The 26432-nt window shown below is 36.1% G+C and overlaps 1 protein-coding gene across 1 annotated transcript; it reads right to left on the bottom strand.

The window, feature by feature from the left end:
• Positions 1–4124: 4124 nt before the first annotated feature.
• On the bottom strand, positions 4125–26312 carry LOC132555028 (uncharacterized). Its single transcript, XM_060219364.1, has 9 exons — positions 26126–26312; positions 25345–25591; positions 24753–24882; positions 23993–24171; positions 17121–17360; positions 14728–14810; positions 9103–9195; positions 8035–8141; positions 4125–7599 (listed from the first exon to the last, which is right to left on the bottom strand). Exons 1-9 carry the CDS (start codon positions 26310–26312, stop codon positions 7132–7134), a joined length of 1734 nt encoding a protein of 577 aa, XP_060075347.1. The 3' UTR covers positions 4125–7131.
• Between the last annotated feature and the right edge of the window lie 120 nt (positions 26313–26432).

Raw genomic sequence — 26432 nt, 5'->3', positions numbered from 1 at the left:
ATGATTTCTAGTGATCATCACAGCGATTCTGTTATTGAGATTTCTAGTGATCATCACAGCGATTCTGTTATTATGATTTCTAGTGATCATCACAGCGATTCTGTTATTATGATTTCTAGTGATCATCACAGCGATTCTGTTATTGAGATTTCTAGTGATCATCACAGCGATTCTGTTATTATGATTTCTAGTGATCATCACAGCGATTCCGTTGAGATTTCTAGTGATCATCACAGCGATTCCGTTGAGTTTTCTAGTGATCATCACAGCGATTCCGTTGAGATTTCTAGTGATCATCACAGCGATTCTGTTATTATGATTTCTAGTGATCATCACAGCGATTCTGTTATTATGATTTCTAGTGATCATCACAGCGATTCCGTTATTATGATTTCTAGTGATCATCACAGCGATTCCGTTGAGTTTTCTAGTGATCATCACAGCGATTCCGTTGAGATTTCTAGTGATCATCAGCGATTCTGTTATTATGATTTCTAGTGATCATCACAGCGATTCTGTTATTGAGATTTCAAGTGATCATCACAGCGATTCTGTTATTGAGATTTCTAGTGATCATCACAGCGATTCTGTTATTGAGATTTCTAGTGATCATCACAGCGATTCTGTTATTATGATTTCTAGTGATCATCACAGCGATTCCGTTGAGATTTCTAGTGATCATCACAGCGATTCTGTTATTGAGATTTCTAGTGATCATCATAGCGATTCCATTGAGATTTCTAGTGATCATCACAGCGATTCCGTTGAGATTTCTAGTGATCATCACAGCGATTCTGTTATTATGATTTCTAGTGATCACCACAGGGATTGCAGCAATTTGAACAATGCAACACTAACAGCAAGATATAACTTTTTTTATTGAGATTCCTCATTATTTTTTTACATTAACAGTAGTAGCTGGTCAATAACTGGCCAAATATATCCGAACGCTGTCTCCAATTCATTCGAGACTGGCCAAACATGTCAACACCCTGACCACGACCGGCCACACATCTCCACACCCTGTCCATGACTGGCCACACATCTCCACACCCTGTCCATTTCTGGCCACACATCTCCACACCCTGACCATTACTGGCCACACATGTCAACACCCTGTCCATGACTGGCCACACATCTCCACAACCTGTCCATTGCCGGCCACACATCTCCACACCCTGTCCATTTCTGGCCACACATCTCCACACCCTGACCATGACTGGTCATCCATCTCCACAACCTGTCCATGACTAGCCACACAATTCAACACCCTGTCAATGACTGGCCACACATCTCCACACCCTGTCCATCATGGCCACACATCTCCACAACCTGTCCATTGCCGGCCACACATCTCCACACCCTGTCCATTTCTGGCCACACATCTCCACACCCTGACCATGACAGGTCATCCATCTCCACAACCTGTCCATGACTAGCCACACAATTCAACACCCTGTCAATGACTGGCCACACATCTCCACACCCTGTCCATCATGGCCACACATCTCCACAACCTGTCCATGACTGGCCACACATCTCCACAACCTGTCCATGACTGGCCACACATCTCCACACCCTGACCATGACCGACCATATATCTCCACAACCTGTCCATGACTGGCCACACATCTCCACACCCTGTCAATGACTGGCCACACATCTCCACAACCTGTCAATGACTGGCCACACATCTCCACACCCTGACCATGACCGACCACACATCTCCACACCCTGTCCATGACTGGCCACACATCTCCACACCCTGTCAATGACTGGCCACACATCTCCACACCCTGTCCATTACTGGCCACACATCTCCATGCCCTGTCCATTACTGGCCACACATCTTCATGCCCTGTCCATTACTGGCCACACATCTCCACACCCTGTCCATTACTGGCCACACATTTCAACACCCTATTAATGACTAGCCACACATCTCCACACCCTGTCCATTACTGGCCACACATCTCCACACACTGTCCATGACTGGCCACACATCTCCACACCCTGTCCATTACTGGCCACACATCTCCACACCCTGTCCATTACTGGCCACACATTTCCACACCCTGTCCAATACTGGCCACACATCTCCATGCCCTGTCCATTACTGGCCACACATCTCCACACCTTGTCCATTACTGGCCACACATCTCCACACCCTGTCCATTACTGGCCACACATCTCCATGCCCTGTCCATTACTGGCCACACATCTCCATGCCCTGTCCATTACTGGCCACACATCTCCACACCCTGTCCATTACTGGCCACACATCTCCACACCCTATTAATGACTAGCCACACATTGTATAGTCTGACAGTCTATATGATTATACAAAACAAGAAAAAATATAACTGTATTGATCCCGGAAATAAGCTGCTGTTGGTAGCTCATTAGCCACCAGAAGTTTTGAGTAGCATTATTTGGCTTTCAGCACAATGAATCGATTTAGAATTCTATATGGGACTCTACTTGGACATCATACATTGTATATATCCTTATATCTATCAAATGAAGCACAATTTACGGCTTGGACAAGCATCTAAGATGGATACATCTACATATAACTTAGCCACACCATTATCTAATATACACAGATTTACTCATACAAATCACATCTAGAAACTCTAAGGATGGTCATCACTTTTTATCACATGTAACATCATCAGAAACACATTATTGTACAACCATACCTTAAATATATTGCGTCACCATAATGTCCATGGTGTATGATGACCACAAAAAGAAACAGCAGTAAAATTCAGCATGCATCCTCAACATAATGCCATTTAGTACAGCTACACATCATATGATATAAACAAAATATAAAATGATATCACAGCCTTCACACACATAATTACATGAACTACACACTAAATCAGTGATAAAGTAACAAGCCGTCTACGGGCATTGACCTGAGCTAAATAATATTCAATATAAAGGTTAAAGTTTAGAAGATTTAAAGTGTTATGAAAAAGAAATTGTGACATTGATGATAGTAAGAGTGACATTGATGATAGTAAGAGTGACATTGATGATAGTAAGGGTGACATTCATGATAGTAAGAGTGACATTGATGATAGTAAGAGTGACATTGATGATAGTAAGGGTGACATTCATGATAGTAAGAGTGACATTGATGATAGTAAGAGTGACATTGATGATAGTAAGGGTGACATTCATGATAGTAAGAGTGACATTGATGATAGTAAGAGTGACATTGATGATAGTAAGAGTGACATCCATGATAGTAAGAGTGACATTGATGATAGTAAGAGTGACATTGATGATAGTAAGGGTGACATTCATGATAGTAAGAGTGACACTGATGATAGTAAGAGTGACATCGATGATAGTAAGGGTGACATTCATGATAGTAAGAGTGACATTGATGATAGTAAGAGTGACATTCATGATAGTAAGAGTGACATTCATGATAGTAAGAGTGACATTCATGATAGTAAGAGTGACATTGATGATAGTAAGAGTGACATCCATGATAGTAAGAGTGACATTGATGATAGTAAGAGTGACATTGATGATAGTAAGAGTGACATTGATGACAGTAAGAGTGACATTCATGATAGTAAGACTTAAGTGATATATTTCAAGTCCTTTGAAGTCAGCCAGTGTCAATTGATGCATACATTCAAAACTGTCATTGGATACTAATAATTCTTACCAAGTTATTTCCAATGTAAAATATTTTAATTTCTACTCAAGTTGGCTACTCAAGTTGGGCTCAATGAAACGTAGACACTGCCTGAAAGAAAACAAATCTCCAACAAAAACAAGCGAGTCCACAATTTTGATATGGAGCTGCTTCTTGACAAAGGTCTTGATTAAATGGACACTCACGCTAATGAGAAAGGTCACAAAACACTCATGACATTCTAAAAATGGTTGCTGCCTAGTTCCAAGCAAAGTTCTAGTAATTGCAGACTTTGATTTGTTTGAAATATTGAAAACAAACCATCTTGATTGAAATATGAGAATTGAATCGTGCTTTTGTTTATGCAACAGGGTGATGAATGAATTTATTTGCTCTTGTGACAAATTCAACATGACTATGAATGTCTCAAGTACAACTGAATTCATCATAACATACAACTGACACAAGCAAGGTTCAATCCTTAAATAAACGTTATGCTCAAAACAACCGTAGTAAACTTTACCCCCTCCCCAGGAGAGACCTTGGGACTATGAAATTCACAACTCTGGTAATGCACTATTTTGATTTATCTAACGCCAGGGAAGGTTTCTGCAAAATTTCATTCAAAATGGTTCAGCGGTTTTTGAGATGACATTGAAAATATTAAAAGTTTATGGACACATGATGCTGGACCAAAGGCAATCACAACAAGTCACCATAAGACTTTGTATCAGGTGACCTTAAAATATGTTTTGGTGAAACACATGTCAAAGATTTCTACAGTTTGAGCCAATTTTTGTAAGGAACAAAAGAGAATCCGGAGAGATGCCTGCCTTGGTATGATCTTTATTAGTTCTATACTTGTAGCGTCTTTGTTATAATTTGTTTTTAACAACACATTAACAAAATTCATTAAACAATAAAAAAATAATAAAAATTTGCAAATGATTTAACAAGTATTAGGGAATATCCTATTCTGGCTGTTCATGTATATCGGAATTCTTACATCAAACAAAGTAAGGGGTTCGTACATGACCTTTTGATGACTACACTGTCATCTTCATCAGTTAACTATATGGGGTGAAGAGATGTCACTCAAGTAAACATGTCAATAAGGTCACAGGATTCCTTGTGTGGTGTAAAATCTGGTGTAAACTAAGGTGGAAAGTAGTTTCACCACACGACAATAACATTTACTTGAATCAATGACCTTCCATACATATATCAGGTAATAAGAAAGTGCTTTGTCTTGAAAGCTGATTTGGCTATGTTTTGTTTGAAACATGGTCACAGATATAGTCACAGATGTATAGTGTAGTCATCAAAATGTCACAACACAGCAGAACTATAAAGAAAATATGAAAAAGAGTTAAATATTTCTATACATATTACAGCATACTAACATACACAAAAACATCTTTAATGCTTATCTACTGGAGTCATTCAAACTCCTAGCAAACAGTAATCAATACAAACAACCTGTCTTCAGAAAAAGGATTATGTAAATGATGGAACTTCTCAGCTAGGGCTGAAGCCTATAGGCAGATAGTGTTACCCCAGGTCAGGGCTGGATCCTATAGGCAGATAGTGTTACCCCAGGTCAGGGCTGGATCCTATAGGTAGATAGTGTTACCCCAGGTCAGGGCTGGATCCTATAGGCAGATAGTATTACCCCAGGTCAGGGTTGGATCCTATAGGTAAATGGTGTTACCCCAGCTCAGGGCTGAATCCTATAGGCAGATAGTGTTACCCCAGGTCAGGGCTGGATCCTATAGGCAGATAGTGTTACCCCAGGTCAGGGCTGGATCCTATAGGCAGATAGTGTTACCCCAGGTCAGGGCTGGATCCTATAGGCAGATAGTGTTATCCTAGGTCAGGGCTGGATCCTATAGGCAGATGGTGTTACCCCAGGTCAGGGTTGGATCCTATAAACAGATGGTGTTACCCCGGGTCAGGGTTGGATCCTATAAACAGATGGTGTTACCTCGGGTCAGGGTTGGACCCTATAAACAGATGGTGTTACCCCGGGTCAGGGTTGGATCCTATAAACAGATGGTGTTACCCCGGGTCAGGGTTGGATCCTATAAACAGATGGTGTTACCCCGGGTCAGGGTTGGATACTATAGGCAGATAGTGTTACCCCAGGTCAGGGTTGGATACTATAGGCAGATGGTGTTACCCCAGGTCAGGGTTGGATACTATAGGCAGATAGTGTTACCCCAGGTCAGGATTGGATACTATAGGAAGATGGTGTTACCCCAGGTCAGGGTTGGATCCTATAAACAGATGGTGTTACCCCAGGTCAGGGTTGGATCCTATATTAAGTAGATGTAAGGTAACGTTCAGAAAGTAAAAGTCTGATTTCATGTAGCAATTCTTTGTCACAATAAACATCAAGGAAAAAAAATTATTTCTTATAAAATCAATTTTGCTAAAAGGCCAATGTCCTTCCCTTGAGACAAGACATCTGACACACTTTTCTTCTTTTAAAATGTCACCACTCACGAATGGGTTCGCTATCACTATGATGTAACCTTGTCACTAATGGATAGCTTTTAGTGGTGGACAGGACATCCAGCAAAATAAATTGTAAAAACATCATCTATGTTGACAAGACCCTGGCAATTTTTGACCATACAAAGTATACAGTTGACAACAACAGCTTACAATATATGAGGTAAGGGAGAAAAATTCCAGCTTAACAAAGACAGAGATAACTCAGAAAAGCCTGATGGCAAACTGAGAATGTTACTGTTCGTCCCCATCTCACAGTGACAAAAGAATATTTCACCCTTACACCAGACATCTCAAAGACATTAAAAGAAAACTGGAAGTCATAAATACATGTACCTTGAAAACGAACTCTATGTAAAATCAAATATATTCAATTCTTTAAAAAAATACACAAAAATACAAAACATTAGTGTCTTGTGTGGCACTTAGTCCATATAACAGATCAGCAACATTCAAGTTAGTTTGGTTTGTGCATTGGATCCCTGTCGCATCTTAACCGGGAATTAAAAAAGAAATCTTAGGTGTTCTTCTTTTTTAATGCTTAGTCTGTTTTGTTCAGTTTGTTCATTATTGGAACATTTGGCACAACACACATGATGTAGATAGAGCCAGAGTTACCTTCTTCATTTGTCTGGGTTATTGACGTCCAGAGGCTGACAACATTCTGTCACACCATCACACCTATCTTACTGCATACTTTAATAGGTTAAACGTCACACCTATCTTACTGCATACTTTAATAGGTTAAACGTCACATCTATCTTACTGCATACTTTAATAGGTTAAACATCACACCTATCTTACTCCATACTTTAATAGGTTAAACGTCACATCTATCTTACTCCATAATAGGTCTACCTACTAAAAACTTAAACACTTATTTCCTGTCTTGGTGAAATACTTCCTACTTTATTTTCTACCACTGTCTGATTTACAGAACTATTTGGAGTCTCTCCTCAGACAGCATACTGTGCACAAAACAAAGGATCTTGAGCAAATGGTTCATATCCCATTAGAAAATACATAATATTCAACAGACGTTCATTAGATGTTAGGATACTCTCGCTGCCCTTAAACACAGTTGTGTAACCTTTTGACACGAGGCTCAGCTGATATCGAAGCAAGTTCACACCCCAAATAAGCGAGCCGATGTTCATCACAGCCATTGATAAAACCCAGCCATCAGACCAGAACATATAATATAACATTTCACCGCCGGACTTATCAGGATACACAATGAAACAGTACATGGCGATGTTTCCTAGGAAAATCAGCATACACAACATCACAAACGTAATGAACCACACAAACATGGAGTGGTTTCCCTTCGCGACGCAACGTAGCAGAAACAAACAGTGATGGTCCATCTGATAAAAGCACTTCTCACACAGCTTACAGTGTTTTGTAAGGGACGATCGGATTATCTGGGAAAAAAATGTATACAACTGTTATGAATTGTAATATCTGAATGACACCTGACGGTTCTACACTGCAGCATGAATATATTTATGTTTTAAACATAACTTTTATATGATTAACATTGAAAAAGATGATCTGATAATAGTTATCATAATTTAGGTATTTATATAACACTGGACACGCAGCAGGTCAATTTTACGGTTGGGTACACAGAGATCTACGATGGTCATTAGATAATCTAACAGCTTGGATACTTACATTACAGTGGATACGCAGCAGGTCAATTTTAGGGTGCGGTACACAAAGATCTACGATGGTCATTAGATAATCTCACAGCTTGGATACTTACATTACAGTGGACACGCAGCAGGTCAATTTTAGGGTGCGGTACACAAAGATCTATGATGGTCATTAGATAATCTCACAGCTTGGATACTTACATTACAGTGGACACACAGCAGGTCAATTTTACGATGTGGTACACAAAGATCTACGATGGTCATTGGCTTGCCAGTCTCTTTGTCATGGATGGATTGTGTCACCAGACCTGTTATATATAAAATATCAACTCTGTTGTTATTAACATAACACTCCATATAACAACAAACCTAACAGTTATATAATAACAACATAACACTCCATATCACAACACACCTAACAGTTATATAATAACAACATAACACTCCATATAACAACACACCTAATAGTTATATAATAACAACATAACACTCCATATCACAACACACCTAACAGTTGTATAATAACAACATAACACTCCATATAACAACACACCTAATAGTTATATAATAACAACATAACACTCCATATAACAACACACCTAACAGTTATATAATAACAACATAACACTCCATATAACAACACACCTAACAGTTATATAATAACAACATAACACTTCATATAACAACACACCTAACAGTTATATAATAACAACATAACACTCCATATAACAACACACCTAATAGTTACCGTTAAGTGATTTATACTACATCCTTTACGTGATTGAAGATCATGAGATATCACATTACTTATAGATGAACAAGCCCTGCAATATCTTATGCATTTTATGTCTCCAGCGCCTTTTTTTTTGTTTTTGGGACCCATCCAAAAATAGCAATAAGAATCTCTAACTGTCAAAATCCAAGATGACTGCTCGTAAGCTATTTTTCATCTAATTGTCTAAAAAATGGATAATACAGAACAAGGCACCAAGGGAAACCTACATTTTGAATTTGAAGAATGATCAATCTAGTGTTTTTTTCAAGAAATAAGGACAACAAAGTATCATTGTCAAAATCCAATATGTCCATGTCAGACATCCCCCCAAGCCCACCCCCACATGGACAACTTGGGACCAATGGAAACCAACATTTCATTTCAACATTTCCATTTATCTGGACAGTTAGGGACAACAATATATGATCTGGCCATACTTAGGGGTAATGGCATATATACATCTAAAACCCTTTACTCTATGTTTCAGTACATACCAGGATCAACAGTGAGAACCTTGTAGTAGAAGTAGAGTAAAGCACACAGCAGTGATAGACACACCAATGTCAGCAGGTTGTTGTACATGGTATCTGTGATCCTTAGTTAAGGCTAATTCGTATAATACAAAAAACATTTTGATTCATGCAAAAATCTTAACCTCTTGTAAGGTCAAGAAGGAGACAAAATTCATGAGACCATGAAATTATCTGAAGCTGTGGAAAAGTAGAATTTGTAGTCTTGTGTTCATTTTGTGGTGCTGTGTTGTTGATTTTCAGTGTACATTTTAGAGGGTATATTCTGTTGATTCTGAAGTGCTGATTTTAAAGCGATATGTTGTTGATATTGTAGTTTTCAGTCTGTACTTTTTGTAGTGTTGATTCTGAAGTGTTGATTTTATAGTGATATGTTGTTGACTTTGTAGTGCTCAGTCTGTACTTTTTGTAATGTTGATTCTGAAGTGTTGATTTTATAGCGATATGTTGTTGACTTTGTAGTATTACGTCTGTACTGTTAATTTTGTAGTGTTGATTCTGAAGTGTTGATTTTATAGCGATATGTTGTTGACTTTGTAGTGTTCCGTCTGTACTTTTTGTAATGTTGATTCTGAAGTGTTGATTTTATAGCGATATGTTGTTGACTTTTTAGTGTTCAGTCTGTACTGTTAATTTTGTAGTGTTGATGTGGTGTTGTTGATTATGTTTTACTTTATAGTTAAGTCTAGGTGGGAGTTGCCTGTGTTCTCCCATAATCTCAACAAATAATGTCTGATTTATGTGCATTGTGTGGCCTGGTTCATTCAACAAGAGGCCCAAAGGGCTTGCATTGCTCATGTAATATTCAATGCTATTGACAAATACATTCAATCATCCTATCTTAAAAGAAAGCAAGTTTATATTCTGGACACCAACGTTTTACGAATAACAGACAAGATTGCTATAATTCAGGGGACATGGGTCCTGATCTAGTTTAACTGCAAGCAATGTTATACTCTGAACATGAAAATTTTAAAAAAGGGCAATAACTCTGCAACTGAGGGATTACAGGCTAAGTTAATAAGTTTTCCCTCCGAAAATCATAACTAGTCTTTGATTTCTTCATTGAGAGTGAGAATTAGACGGAAGTTTTTATATAGTGTTTATCACTACGGCTGCTGGAATCCCTTCATCTTATCCTTAATCTGAGGACATTTTAACCAAATTATCGTCTAGGGCACAGGAACTGACTTTTTACAGTGGCTTTCTGGCACTGAATCTGATTTTTAACTGTATCATAGAGGCCATAAAACACAGTAGCAGATACGAAGTGTATAAAGAAATTAAAGTAGACCCATTTCTCCATACAAGCATTACATTGCTATATCATGGCTGACATACAAGGTTTTCTGTCAACAGTTGTGACATACAGGGTTTTTTATCAACAGTTGTGACGTACAGGGTTTTCTATAAAAATTTTGTGATATACAAGGTTTTCTGTCAACTGTTGTGACAAACAGGGTTTTCTGTCAACTGCTGTGACATACAGGGTTTTCTGTCAACAGTTGTGACATACAGGATTTTCTGTCAACAATTGTGACATACAGGGTTTTTTGTCATTTGTTGTGACATACAGGGTTTTATGTCAACTGTTCGACATACAGGGTTTTCTGTCAACTGTTGTGATATACAGGGTTTTCTATCAACAGTTGTGACATATAGGGTTTTCTGTCAACTGTTGTGACATACAGGGTTTTCTGTCAACAGTTGTGACATACAGGATTTTCTGTCAACAATTGTGACATACAGGATTTTCTGTCAACAATTGTGACATACAGGGTTTTTTGTCAACTGTTGTGACATACAGGGTTTTCTATCAACAGTTGTGACATATAAGGTTCTCTATCAACAGTTGTGACATACAGGGTTTCTATCAACAGTTGTGACATATAGGGTTTTCTGTCAACTGTTGTGACATACAGGGTTTTCTGTCAACTGTTGTGACATACATGGTTTTCTATTAACAGTTGTGACATACATGGTTTTCTATCAACAGTTGTGACATACAGGGTTTTCTATCAACAGTTGTGACATATAAGGTTCTGTATCAACTGTTGTGACATACAGGGTTTTCTGTCAACTGTTGTGACATACAAGGTTTTCTGTCAACTGTTGTGACATACAGGGTTTTTTATCAACAGTTGTGACATACAGGGTTTTCTATAAAAATTTTGTGATATACAAGGTTTTCTGTCAACTGTTGTAACAAACAGGGTTTTCTGTCAACTGCTGTGACATACAGGGTTTTCTGTCAACAGTTGTGACATACAGGATTTTCTGTCAACAATTGTGACATACAGGGTTTTTTGTCATTTGTTGTGACATACAGGGTTTTATGTCAACTGTTCGACATACAGGGTTTTCTGTCAACTGTTGTGATATACAGGGTTTTCTATCAACAGTTGTGACATATAGGGTTTTCTGTCAACTGTTGTGACATACAGGGTTTTCTGTCAACAGTTGTGACATACAGGATTTTCTGTCAACAATTGTGACATACAGGATTTTCTGTCAACAATTGTGACATACAGGGTTTTTTGTCAACTGTTGTGACATACAGGGTTTTCTATCAACAGTTGTGACATATAAGGTTCTCTATCAACAGTTGTGACATACAGGGTTTCTATCAACAGTTGTGACATATAGGGTTTTCTGTCAACTGTTGTGACATACAGGGTTTTCTGTCAACTGTTGTGACATACATGGTTTTCTATTAACAGTTGTGACATACATGGTTTTCTATCAACAGTTGTGACATACAGGGTTTTCTATCAACAGTTGTGACATATAAGGTTCTGTATCAACTGTTGTGACATACAGGGTTTTCTGTCAACTGTTGTGACATACAAGGTTTTCTGTCAACTGTTGTGACATACAGGGTTTTCTATTAACAGTTGTGACATACAAGGTTTTCTATCAACAGTTGTGACATATAAGGTTCTCTATCAACTGTTGTGACATACAGGGTTTTCTGTTAACTGTTGTGACATATAAGGTTCTCTATCAACTGTTGTGACATATAGGGTTTTCAACTTTTCTAACACACAGGATTTCTTTCTGTCAACAGGTGTGAGTTTTTCTGCAGCTTTAATTCCTACATTGTAGTAAGATCATTTAAGTCATTGATTTTACAATGACTTCCCGGCTCAATCAAAGTGTGTAACTCCTGATAACACTTGTACAAGTAGATTGAATGCTTGGGTACAACATGGTAAAACCATGAGCTGATTGATGGTCCTTTATAAATCCTTGACATTTAACCTAATAGGGTTAAATTATTATATCACATGCTAGTGCAGCATACTGGCAAATCAGCTTTTGTGGGCACTAAGTAGGAATCACTTTAAGACCATCAAAAACTAAACTAATCTCTCTAAAACATGGGATTTATAGTAGAATGACAATCAAATTTCTAATGTTATTGTTAATTAGAAAATGAATTTGGTGGCTGAAGTTGTGATAAATACGTTTTTTCAGGCCAATGTGAAGGCCATAAAGCAGTTATTTAGAATCCATACAATTCCGATCAAAGTCTTCCTAGGCCCTATCACAAATTTATCATGTTACCTAAATAAATAACAGCAGCATCTGACACAACTCATTACTTTACTAGATAACACCAGCCTCTGACATAATTTATTAATTTTACTTAATAACTCCAGCCTCTGACATAATTAATTTTACTAGATAACTCCAGCCTCTGACATAATTAATTTTACTAGATAACTCCAGCCTCTGACATAATTAATTTTACTAGATAACACCAGCCTCTGACATAATTAATTTTACTAGATAACTCCAGCCTCTGACATAATTTATAAATCCACTGGAAAACACCAGCCTTATTATTAATTTACTTTACTATCATAACATATTAAAATTGTGCTTATTAATGAATTGATTTGTAAGGTAAAGTACAAACACATAATTATTGATGATAGGAATTACAATACATAGTTATAACACATGCAACCATCTGTGATTAAACATCTCTTTCATGTCAGTGAGCTTAAGTGAATTCCACTAAGCTGTTACAACATGACAACCTGGATACCTAGATACATGTTCATTAATAGGATAGTACTATTCAGATTGTCATCTATCACAATTTGATATAACCAAGTTTTTTTTTATTTAAGTATAAGGTGTGTTTTGTGTGTAAATGTCTGTTTATTTTAAGTTCACCACTACATATATATAACAGGCCATAGAGGGATCGTATTATCCAACTTTTTTTTGTTTATATGTATGTTTAAATAAGTCAAGATAAATTCTATGATGACACTTTTGAATACATATTGTACCCGATTCCAAGTACCTACTGGCCTTTGAAAATAGGCTGAGGTAATTTATACGAGGAGGATTTGAAAAACCCCACTCAAGGTAACTTCTGTCCTAATATCAGTACTCCAGTCTTCTGGAACTTCAGATTATGAAAGATTTTAACCTGTTTGACCCTTATAACCCAGAAAATGTGTCAAGGTCATTTATAGATGATGGATGAGGAAACATTGTTTACAGTTTAGCACTCAAATATTAGTACTGTGAGTCATCTGGAAATTGAGAAAAACATTGTTAAATGTTATTTTACATATTACATCCCAGTGACCTTGAATATCAGTCAAGGTCATTTATATGAAGTAACTTTGTAGCACTCCATTTCAGGTACCAACTAGCCAAATACCAGTACTCTGAGTTTTCAGGAACTTGAGAAGCCAACTCAGGCATCTTGTGACCAAATATCAGTCTCCATTTGCTTATAAGGACAAAGTTGATGGACAACTGCTCATTTACATACCATAAGCTCAATGGCACTTTATGCTCTGTGAGTTATAAACTCTTTGGTTCATCAAATCTAATGCAGCAATCCAATGACATAGCTCAAGATACTCAGTAACACTAAAGTAAGACAATATATTATCAGAGTTAACAGATATTCAGAGTAATGATGAAAGACAGAACATTCTTTACCACATGTTGTTAACCATGTCTGTGATTGGTCATTATCTGATAGGGAGATATAATAAATACTGAATTCCTAAGGGAAACATTGTATCTCCCACAGTACATGCCTCCATGGTGAGCCTGTGTCCTACATTATTGGAGTTATTGCCCTTTCTGAAACTTACAGTAGACAAACAAACATGGAAATGGTTTACAATGGCAAAGACAGTTTTGCAAAACAAGGATGAACAAAATATGAAGAAAACTGTTTCAGAGAGAATGTCTGACTGAAGGAAAATGTCAACATTTGAATTGTTCTAGGGATATGAAATGTTATTTACATTGTTTACTGAACATCAGATCTGCTCACTCAAACTTTTCAGGGTTTTTTGTTTGCTTAGTTTTGGTTGTTGTGTTAAGCTTGTGTACCCATGTGTTATGATTTGTTTTTACTGAACTTGTTTGAGAAAATGAAGGTCAAGGGTGATAAGTATCAGTGAATTCAATAGAAATCATCTTCATCACTCGTTCATTCAGTTGACAAAAATCCCAGCTTCCAACCACAATTACTGTTCATATTTACAATTAAAGATTATCAATCTTCAGAAAGGTGAAGCTGATTTAAAGTTTTCTTTTTAAGGATACAAGGGAGAATCTGTACAAAGTAGAGTAAAGATGAGTGGAAAATTCCAGCTCCAAACATCCCAGCATAAATTGGGTTAGGCCACCTACAATCACAAATCAGTAAATTTAATTTAATACACAACTGATACACAGCTCGTATCTATTCTGTATATCTTCCACTGAATAGAAGACCCAATATGGTACAGCTTACAGTTTAAATAATAAATGACTCCAATGTTACCATGTAATTAAACACCATGTTATAACTAAATAATTATACACCATGTTATAACTAAATAATTAAACACCATGTTATAACTAAATAATTAAACACCATGTTATAACTAAAACTAATTAAACACCATGTTATAACTAAATAATTAAACACCATGTTATAACTAAATAATTAAACACCATGTTATAACTAAATAATTAAACACCATGTTATAACTAAATGTTATAACTAAATAACTATACACCATGTTATAACTAAATAATTAAACACCATGTTATAACTAAATAATTATACACCATGTTATAACTAAATAATTAAACACCATGTTATAACTAAATAATTAAACACCATGTTATAACTAAATAATTAAACACCATGTTATAAATAATTAAACTATAACTAAATAATTAAACACCATGTTATAATTAATTAAACACCATGTTATAACTAAATAACTAACTCCATGTTATAACTAAATAATTAAACACCATGTTATAACTAAATAATTAAACACCATGTTATAACTAAATAATTAAACACCATGTTATAACTAAATAATTAAACACCATGTTATAACTAAATAATTAAACACCATGTTATAACTAAATAATTAAACACCATGTTATAACTAAATAATTAAACACCATGTTATAACTAAATAATTAAACACCATGTTATAACTAAATAATTAAACACCATGTTATAACTAAATAATTAAACACCATGTTATAACTCATGTTATAACTAAATAACTATACTCCATGTTATAACTAAATAATTAAACACCATGTTATAACTAAATAATTAAACACCATGTTATAACTAAATAATTAAACACCATGTTATAACTAAATAATTAAACATCATGTTATAACTAAATAATTAAACACCATGTTATAACTAAATAATTAAACACCATGTTATAACTAAATAATTAAACACCATGTTATAACTAAATAATTAAACACCATGTTATAACTAAATAATTAAACACCATGTTATAACTAAATAATTAAACACCATGTTATAACTAAATAATTAAACACCATGTTATAACTAAATAACTATACTCCATGTTATAACTAAATAATTAAACACCATGTTATAACTAAATAATTAAACACCATGTTATAACTAAATAATTAAACACCATGTTATAACTAAATAATACATAAATAATAATGTAATAACTTTTGATCAGGAAAATCTCATGATCACTTCATGCACATTAGATATCATTGCCTTTAGTAATGTTTCAGACAGAATCTGGGTGAAATCTACCTAGAAATTACAAAGAAGTTGTGTTTTAAAGCAAAACATTGCCTAAGTTCCCCTTATAGAGCCTTGCTCTAAATCCCTAGGGGTCAAATCCCCCTTATAGAGCCTTGCTCTAAATCCCTAGGGGTCAAATCCCCCTTATAGAGCCTTGCTCTAAATCCCTAGGGGTCAAATCCCCCTTATACAGCCTTGCTCTAAATCCCTAGGGGTCAAATCCCCCTTATAGAGCCTTGCTCTAAATCCCTAGGGGTCAAATCAACTATCTAAACTTAAACATTAATTTTCCAACCCTACTAATTTTTCAGACAAAACTTTTAATTAAATCCATTCAATCATTAAAAAAAATAAGCAGTTTGAAGCAAAATATGGTCTAACATCCACTTTTGGGACCCCTCACCTATTTCCTAAAGGATTGATTAATCAACTTTCTGAATTTAAGAAATGATTCCTTACCCTGAATTATGTTTCAGACCAAATTTTGGTTGTAATCTGCCCACGCATTAAGCAGGAGTAGTGTTTGAAAAAGGAAAGTTTACAGATGGCGCACCATAGCAATAGGTCATCTTGACCCTTAAGGTCTGATGACCTAATAATACATGACTCCAATGTTATAACTATACGTGCATGTAAATCTACACAAAGATTCAGGACAAAGTACTGAGTGTAAGGTAAACAGTCCTGTAATCTGATTCAACAGAGGTTACAATGACAACTGGAAGTTATTATTTGTGTTTTAATTATTGCCTATCAATTTCTGTGGTTTTGCTTTGATCACAAAATTGGCAGAAGTAAATTGCATGCAGAGGAAAGCAATATAAAGTATTCTACCATTTTCTGTTGACAACACTAACTGGCTTACTTTCATTTTCACTCGACTTTCTTCAGGACTTTAGGTCATTACCTGGATATATGTGACATCCTGTGGTAGTTTCCCATGAGGTACCATAAGAACACCAGCATTCCTGCCAAGATGACTAAGCCTTGATACTGATATCCTGACAAATAGACCCCGCCTACCAGGGACCCATAAGTAAGTCCAGGTATTAACAGCTGGGAGTACCACAGACCCAAAGGTCCCTTAGGAACTAGGGAATGGTCCTGCTTGCCATAGTATTCCAATACAGGGATCAGCTCTTTATGGCTACAAATATAAAAACATCATTAGTAAAATATCATAAACACACAACAGCCAAACAAAAAGGTACTGTTTCAACAGGATCTGTGATGTATAAGATTTGTGTATAAGGTGCTTGTAGAGCTTGTATGCCTCAGTTTATTACAGAACTAATAAATCACACAGTATTGATTTTTCCATTAATGGTAAAATAGAAGTAAAGTTATAGCTTTGAACTCTGAACTCCAGCTTAATTCAGCAGGTATGGAATTCTTCAAACACTAGATGTATCAATGTTCCTCTGATTTGTATGGATTGTTACCACACATAAACATTAGGTAACACTTCTCTGATTTGTGTGGATTGTTACCACACATAAACATTAGGTAACACTTCTCTGATTTGTATGGATTGTTACCACACATAAACATTAGGTAACACTGTTCCTCTGATTTGTATGGATTGTTACCACACATAAACATTAGGTAACACTGTTCCTCTGATTTGTATGGATTGTTACCACACATAAACATTAGGTAACACTGTTCCTCTGATTTGTATGGATTGTTACCACACATAAACATTAGGTAACACTGTTCCTCTGATTTGTATGGATTGTTACCACACATAAACATTAGGTAACACTTCTCTCTGATTTGTATGGATTGTTACCACACATAAACATTAGGTAACACTGTTCCTCTGATTTGTATGGATTGTTACCACACATAAACATTAGGTAACACTGTTCCTCTGATTTGTATGGATTGTTACCACACATAAACATTAGGTAACACTGTTCCTCTGATTTGTATGGATTGTTACCACACATAAACATTAGGTAACACTTCTCTGATTTGTATGGATTGTTACCACACATAAACATTAGGTAACACTTCTCTGATTTGTATGGATTGTTACCACACATAAACATTAGGTAACACTTCTCTGATTTGTGTGGATTGTTACCACACATAAACATTAGGTAACACTCCTCTGATTTGTATGGATTGTTACCACACATAAACATTAGGTAACACTTCTCTGATTTGTATGGATTGTTACCACACATAAACATTAGGTAACACTTCCACACTGATTTGTATGGATTGTTACCACACATAAACATTAGGTAACACTTCCTCTGATTTGTATGGATTGTTACCACACATAAACATTAGGTAACACTTCTCTGATTTGTATGGATTGTTACCACACATAAACATTAGGTAACACTGTTCCTCTGATTTGTATGGATTGTTACCACACATAAACATTAGGTAACACTTCTCTGATTTGTATGGATTGTTACCACACATAAACATTAGGTAACACTCCTCTGATTTGTATGGATTGTTACCACACATAAACATTAGGTAACACTGTTCCTCTGATTTGTATGGATTGTTACCACACATAAACATTAGGTAACACTCCTCTGATTTGTATGGATTGTTACCATACATAAACATTAGGTAACACTTCTCTGATTTGTATGGATTGTTACCACACATAAACATTAGGTAACACTGTTCCTCTGATTTGTATGGATTGTTACCACACATAAACATTAGGTAACACTTCTCTGATTTGGGTAACACTTCTCTGATTTGTATGGATTGTTACCACACATAAACATTAGGTAACACTCCTCTGATTTGTATGGATTGTTACCACACATAAACATTAGGTAACACTGCTCGTATGTTTTTTTTGTTTTCCCACACATAAACATTAGCTAACACTGTTCCTCTGATTTGTATGGATTGTTACCACACATAAACATTAGGTAACACTGTTCCTCTGATTTGTATGGATTGTTACCACACATAAACATTAGGTAACACTTCCTCTGATTTGTATGTTGTTACCACACATAAACATTAGGTAACACTTTCCTCTGATTTGTATGGATTGTTACCACACATAAACATAAACATTAGGTAACACATTCTCTCTGATTTGTATGGATTGTTACCATACATAAACATTAGGTAACACTGTTCCTCTGATTTGTATGGATTGTTACCACACATAAACATTAGGTAACACTGTTCCTCTGATTTGTATGGATTGTTACCACACATAAACATTAGGTAACACTTCTCTGATTTGTATGGATTGTTACCACACATAAACATTAGGTAACACTGTTCCTCTGATTTGTATGGATTGTTACCACACATAAACATTAGGTAACACTGTTCCTCTGATTTGTATGGATTGTTACCACACATAAACATTAGGTAACACTGTTCCTCTGATTTGTATGGATTGTTACCACACATAAACATTAGGTAACACTGTTCCTCTGATTTGTATGGATTGTTACCACACATAAACATTAGGTAACACTGTTCCTCTGATTTGTATGGATTGTTACCACACATAAACATTAGGTAACACTGTTCCTCTGATTTGTATGGATTGTTACCACACATAAACATTAGGTAACACTCCTCTGATTTGTATGGATTGTTACCACACATAAACATTAGGTAACACTGTTCCTCTGATTTGTATGGATTGTTACCACACATAAACATTAGGTAACACTGTTCCTCTGATTTGTATGGATTGTTACCACACATAAACATTAGGTAACACTTCTCTGATTTGTATGGATTGTTACCACACATAAACATTAGGTAACACTTCTCTGATTTGTATGGATTGTTACCACACATAAACATTAGGTAACACTGTTCCTCTGATTTGTATGGATTGTTACCACACATAAACATTAGGTAACACTGTTCCTCTGATTTGTATGGATTGTTACCACACATAAACATTAGGTAACACTTCTCTGATTTGTATGGATTGTTACCACACATAAACATTAGGTAACACTGTTCCTCTGATTTGTATGGATTGTTACCACACATAAACATTAGGTAACACTGTTCCTCTGATTTGTATGGATTGTTACCACACATAAACATTAGGTAACACTGTTCCTCTGATTTGTATGGATTGTTACCACACATAAACATTAGGTAACACTGTTTGTATGGATTGTTACCACACATCTGATTTGTATTTGTATGGATTGTTACCACACATAAACATTAGGTAACACTGTTCCTCTGATTTGTATGGATTGTTACCACACATAAACATTAGGTAACACTGTTCCTCTGATTTGTATGGATTGTTACCACACATAAACATTAGGTAACACTGTTCCTCTGATTTGTATGGATTGTTACCACACATAAACATTAGGTAACACTTTTGTATGGATTGTTACCACACATCTGATTTGTATGGATTGTTACCACACATAAACATTAGGTAACACTGTTCCTCTGATTTGTATGGATTGTTACCACACATAAACATTAGGTAACACTCCTCTGATTTGTATGGATTGTTACCACACATAAACATTAGGTAACACTGTTCCTCTGATTTGTATGGATTGTTACCACACATAAACATTAGGTAACACTGTTCCTCTGATTTGTATGGATTGTTACCACACATAAACATTAGGTAACACTGTTCCTCTGATTTGTATGGATTGTTACCACACATAAACATTAGGTAACACTGTTCCTCTGATTTGTATGGATTGTTACCACACATAAACATTAGGTAACACTGTTCATTTGTATGGATTGTTACCACACATAAACATTAGGTAACACTCTCTGATTTGTATGGATTGTTACCACACATAAACATTAGGTAACACTGTTCCTCTGATTTGTATGGATTGTTACCACACATAAACATTAGGTAACACTTCTCTGATTTGTTCCTCTGATTTGTATGGATTGTTACCACACATAAACATTAGGTAACACTGTTCCTCTGATTTGTATGGATTGTTACCACACATAAACATTAGGTAACACTGTTCCTCTGATTTGTATGGATTGTTACCACACATAAACATTAGGTACCACACATAAACATTAGGTAACACTCCTCTGATTTGTATGGATTGTTACCACACATAAACATTAGGTAACACTCCTCTGATTTGTATGGATTGTTACCACACATAAACATTAGGTAACACTTCTCTGATTTGTATGGATTGTTACCACACATAAACATTAGGTAACACTCCACTCCTCTGATTTGTATGGATTGTTACCACACATAAACATTAGGTAACACTGTTCCTCTGATTTGTATGGATTGTTACCACACATAAACATTAGGTAACACTTCTCTGATTTGTATGGATTGTTACCACACATAAACATTAGGTAACACTGTTCCTCTGATTTGTATGGATTGTTACCACACATAAACATTAGGTAACACTGTTCCTCTGATTTGTATGGATTGTTACCACACATAAACATTAGGTAACACTTTTGTATGGATTGTTACCACACATAAACATTAGGTAACACTTCTCTGATTTGTATGGATTGTTACCACACATAAACATTAGGTAACACTTCTCTGATTTGTATGGATTGTTACCACACATAAACATTAGGTAACACTGTTCCTCTGATTTGTATGGATTGTTACCACACATAAACATTAGGTAACACTGTTTGTATCCACACATCTGATTTGTATGGATTGTTACCACACATAAACATTAGGTAACACTTCTCTGATTTGTATGGATTGTTACCACACATAAACATTAGGTAACACTTCTCTGATTTGTATGGATTGTTACCATACATAAACATTAGGTAACACTTCTCTGATTTGTATGGATTGTTACCACACATAAACATTAGGTAACACTTCTCTGATTTGTATGGATTGTTACCACACATAAACATTAGGTAACACTGTTCCTCTGATTTGTATGGATTGTTACCACACATAAACATTACACTGTCCTCTGATTTGTATGGATTGTTACCACACATAAACATTAGGTAACACTTCTCTGATTTGTATGGATTGTTACCACACATAAACATTAGGTAACACTTCTCTGATTTGTATGGATTGTTACCACACATAAACATTAGGTAACACTGTTCCTCTGATTTGTATGGATTGTTACCACACATAAACATTAGGTAACACTGTTCCTCTGATTTGTATGGATTGTTACCACACATAAACATTAGGTAACACTTCTCTGATTTGTATGGATTGTTACCACACATAAACATTAGGTAACACTTCTCTGATTTGTATGGATTGTTACCACACATAAACATTAGGTAACACTAAACATTAGGTAACACTCTGATTTGTATGGATTGTTACCACACATAAACATTAGGTAACACTTCTCTGATTTGTATGGATTGTTACCACACATAAACATTAGGTAACACTGTTCCTCTGATTTGTATTGATTGTTACCACACATAAACATTAGGTAACACTGTTCCTCTGATTTGTATGGATTGTTACCACACATAAACATTAGGTAACACTCCTCTGATTTGTGTGGATTGTTACCACACATAAACATTAGGTAACACTGTTCCTCTGATTTGTATGGATTGTTACCACACATAAACATTAGGTAACACTGTTCCTCTGATTTGTGTGGATTGTTACCACACATAAACATTAGGTAACACTCCTCTGATTTGTGTGGATTGTTACCACACATAAACATTAGGTAACACTGTTCCTCTGATTTGTATGGATTGTTACCACACATAAACATTAGGTAACACTCCTCTGATTTGTGTGGATTGTTACCACACATAAACATTAGGTAACACTCCTCTGATTTGTGTGGATTGTTACCACACATAAACATTAGGTAACACTGTTCCTCTGATTTGTATGGATTGTTACCACACATAAACATTAGGTAACACTGTTCCTCTGATTTGTATGGATTGTTACCACACATAAACATTAGGTAACACTGTTCCTCTGATTTGTATGGATTGTTACCACACATAAACATTAGGTAACACTCCTCTGATTTGTGTGGATTGTTACCACACATAAACATTAGGTAACACTCCTCTGATTTGTATGGATTGTTACCACACATAAACATTAGGTAACACTTCTCTGATTTGTGTGGATTGTTACCACACATAAACATTAGGTAACACTTCTCTGATTTGTGTGGATTGTTACCACACATAAACATTAGGTAACACTTCTCTGATTTGTATGGATTGTTACCACACATAAACATTAGGTAACACTCCTCTGATTTGTATGGATTATTAACATGCATACACTTAAGGTATCACTTGTTCCTGTCTTTTATGGCTAGCCTTACCTGTACCTGTCTTGCTGTTTTGCCAGGTCTTAAGTCTCACTGTTTTGCCAGGTCTAAAGTCTCACTGTTTTGCCAGGTCTAAAGGGATGGACCCAGACTTATCTGTATTTGTCTCGCTGTTTTGCCAGATCTAAAGGGGTGGACCCAGTAGACTTACCCGTATTTGTCTCGCTGTTTTGCCAGATCTAAAGGGGTGGACCCAGACTTACCCGTATTTGTCTCGCTGTTTTGCCAGGTCTAAAGGGGTGAAGCCAGACTTGCCCGTATTTGTCTCGCTGTTTTGCCAGGTCTAAAGGGATGGAGCAAGACTTACCCGTATTTGTCTCGCTGTTTTGCCAGATCTAAAGGGGTGGACCCAGACTTACCCGTATCTGTCTCGCTGTTTTGCCAGATCTAAAGGGATGGACCCAGACTTACCCGTATTTGTCTCGCTGTTTTGCCAGATCTAAAGGGGTGGACCCAGACTTACCCGTATTTGTCTCGCTGTTTTGCCAGATCTAAAGGGGTGAAGCCAGCTTTGTTCCTCTCATGTAGAATGCTACACCTACTCATACTGATAATGAGCCAAGTAAGGTAGCTCTGTCCTTCTCGTGCTGCAATATGCAGTGGTGTATTACCATCAATGTCACGCTGTTCAATACTGCTCCTCTGAAATGATTGCATGTCAGTTATTTTAATGTGAAAAATGTAAAAGGAAAAATACTCTAAGAACTTGGGAAAGAACACTTTTTAAAATTACAGGGCTGATACCGCAAAGTTTTAATTTTTGATTTTGTTTTATTTCATGACAAACCTTCTTAAACACATTTCATTACATCTTAACTATGATACAATTGGAAATATTTACAAATGCCACATGTATTTTTCTAAACAGATTATAGCTTCGCAACAAAGTCACAGTCATCAGTATGCACAATTTGATTACATCACATTAACACTGACATTGAGATTTATGATTAAGAAAATTTATTGAGTATCTTTACCCATGGAATCAAGCAATCACAGAATGGTATTTTTTGTAAAACAGCAAAGATAGGGCCCCACGAAAATATCCAACTTTACTGTACAGACTTAGTACAGAACAGTAATTATACTGGTTTGACCATTCTTGCAAAGACAGAGTGTTTTTCATATGTAGCATTATTGGGAAAGTCACAACCAAAATACATTTGCATTGTATATACAAATGGTTGGCACATTTCATTTTCAATCATAAGTATGATTTATACCTGTTTTTTTATGAGAAATTTGAAGGCATCCACATGTCCATATTGGCAAACAATATGGAGAGGAGACTGCAGATTCCTGTCAAGTTCCTTAAAACTAAATCCTTGAGATTCCAGATACAGCATAACAAAGCTGAAATTACAAAGAATACGTATATCTTTCTTTAGTATGACATGAATACCCTAACTCCTATTAAACGTGTCATTGTTTCTGAATAGAGTATCGAAAGAAAAGGTTCATGAAGACTTTCTCATACTACTTGAAGGTTGTGTTATAGATGGACATGGGTAATGCTACTGACAGGGAAAAAGAGCAGAAAAATCAGTTATCAAATTAAGTAAATTATTAGTGTCAAGTTTTCATCCTTGTTAACAAGAATAAGCAAATTAATTTCAGGAGTCAAGATCAAAATTGGACTCAAATTAGGGGTGAGCTTATTGAAAGACAATGATATAGCAATTGTTAGTTTTTTTCAATGAAGGACATTGGTGTGTTTATTGCCAGGCATGGGCTTATTACATTGTAAAGATGGTAATACCAACTAGTGACTAGATATTGGTCTCTGGCTAACTTTATATTATCCTAATGACTTACACACTACCAGTCTGAGAACAGTGGTGAGTAACACCCAGACCATTCTTGTCAGTCGCCCTCAAGTCCCCATTCCTCTGCACCAAAAGGTGGACATTGGATGCTAATCCTCGTTTACATGCATAAAGGAGGGGTGTTTCATCAAAATCATTGAGAGCATTAGGGTCAGATCCAGCCTCAAGTAGCAGAAAGCAGATGGACCAGTCCCCCATCAGACATGCTTTATGAAGAGCTGTTTGTCCATGCCAACCTGGAGGTAAAATCAGCTTACAAAAGTCTAGTGGAGAGCTTTATGTGACTTGAAATAGTTTTATGTATTGCATATAACATATTCAATAATTCTATGTGACCCAGACTGTTTGTCAACCAATTTCATTAATGTTTGCCAAATGTTAAATCTGAGCAACCATTAGCGTGTTTTTAATACAAAAATGTCTGTAGTATACAAGTTATATTTCTATTTGCATACTGTTGAGTTTCGGTTCAGAGTCAAATGGTATGCCATATTATTGACATATTAAATGTCTGATTACTGTGTTCTTGCAATTGCCTGTGCAGTTGAGCATGTCTATATGATTAATTATCTAATGATTATGGTCCGATTAAACGCAAATACAGGCCACTGTGGCTTCTAACTGGGACCCTAAAACTGTACAGGGACTACTAGTAAACTTGTGCATCCACTGTCTTTCTAGCTTTCGATGCATGTAACATTAAATGTACTGGGGAATCTGTAAGCAAGCGATAAACTTGAACATGTCATCATGTCAATTTGAAACCACACCTTTTTCGTGGACAAGCGATGGGGTTTGTTGGATAAGTTGGTGTACAAGAGGCACGGCACAGTTGCTGATCGCAGTAAGAAGTGACTGAAAGCTGACAGATCCATTATTGACTCCACCTGGCACGCCAGTAGGATATGTCACTTTCGGATGTTCCACTCCAAAGTTTTCTTTGCTTTTAAACGACATGGTTATATAGGACTACATGGATTATCTACTGAATGCAGCCATAACCTACAGGAAAGCCGTATAAGCTTGTAAATATCCGTTGGATTGGTTAATATTTTTCAGAGAACCAATCAAATCGTA

Source organism: Ylistrum balloti, unplaced genomic scaffold, assembly GCF_031769215.1.
Source record: "Ylistrum balloti isolate Yb309-2 unplaced genomic scaffold, AGI_CSIRO_Ybal_v1 Utg370450, whole genome shotgun sequence".
Lineage (NCBI taxonomy): Eukaryota > Metazoa > Mollusca > Bivalvia > Pectinida > Pectinidae > Ylistrum > Ylistrum balloti.
Note: the sequence above shows the minus strand (reverse complement) of the source record. Positions and strands in the feature narration are given on the sequence as shown.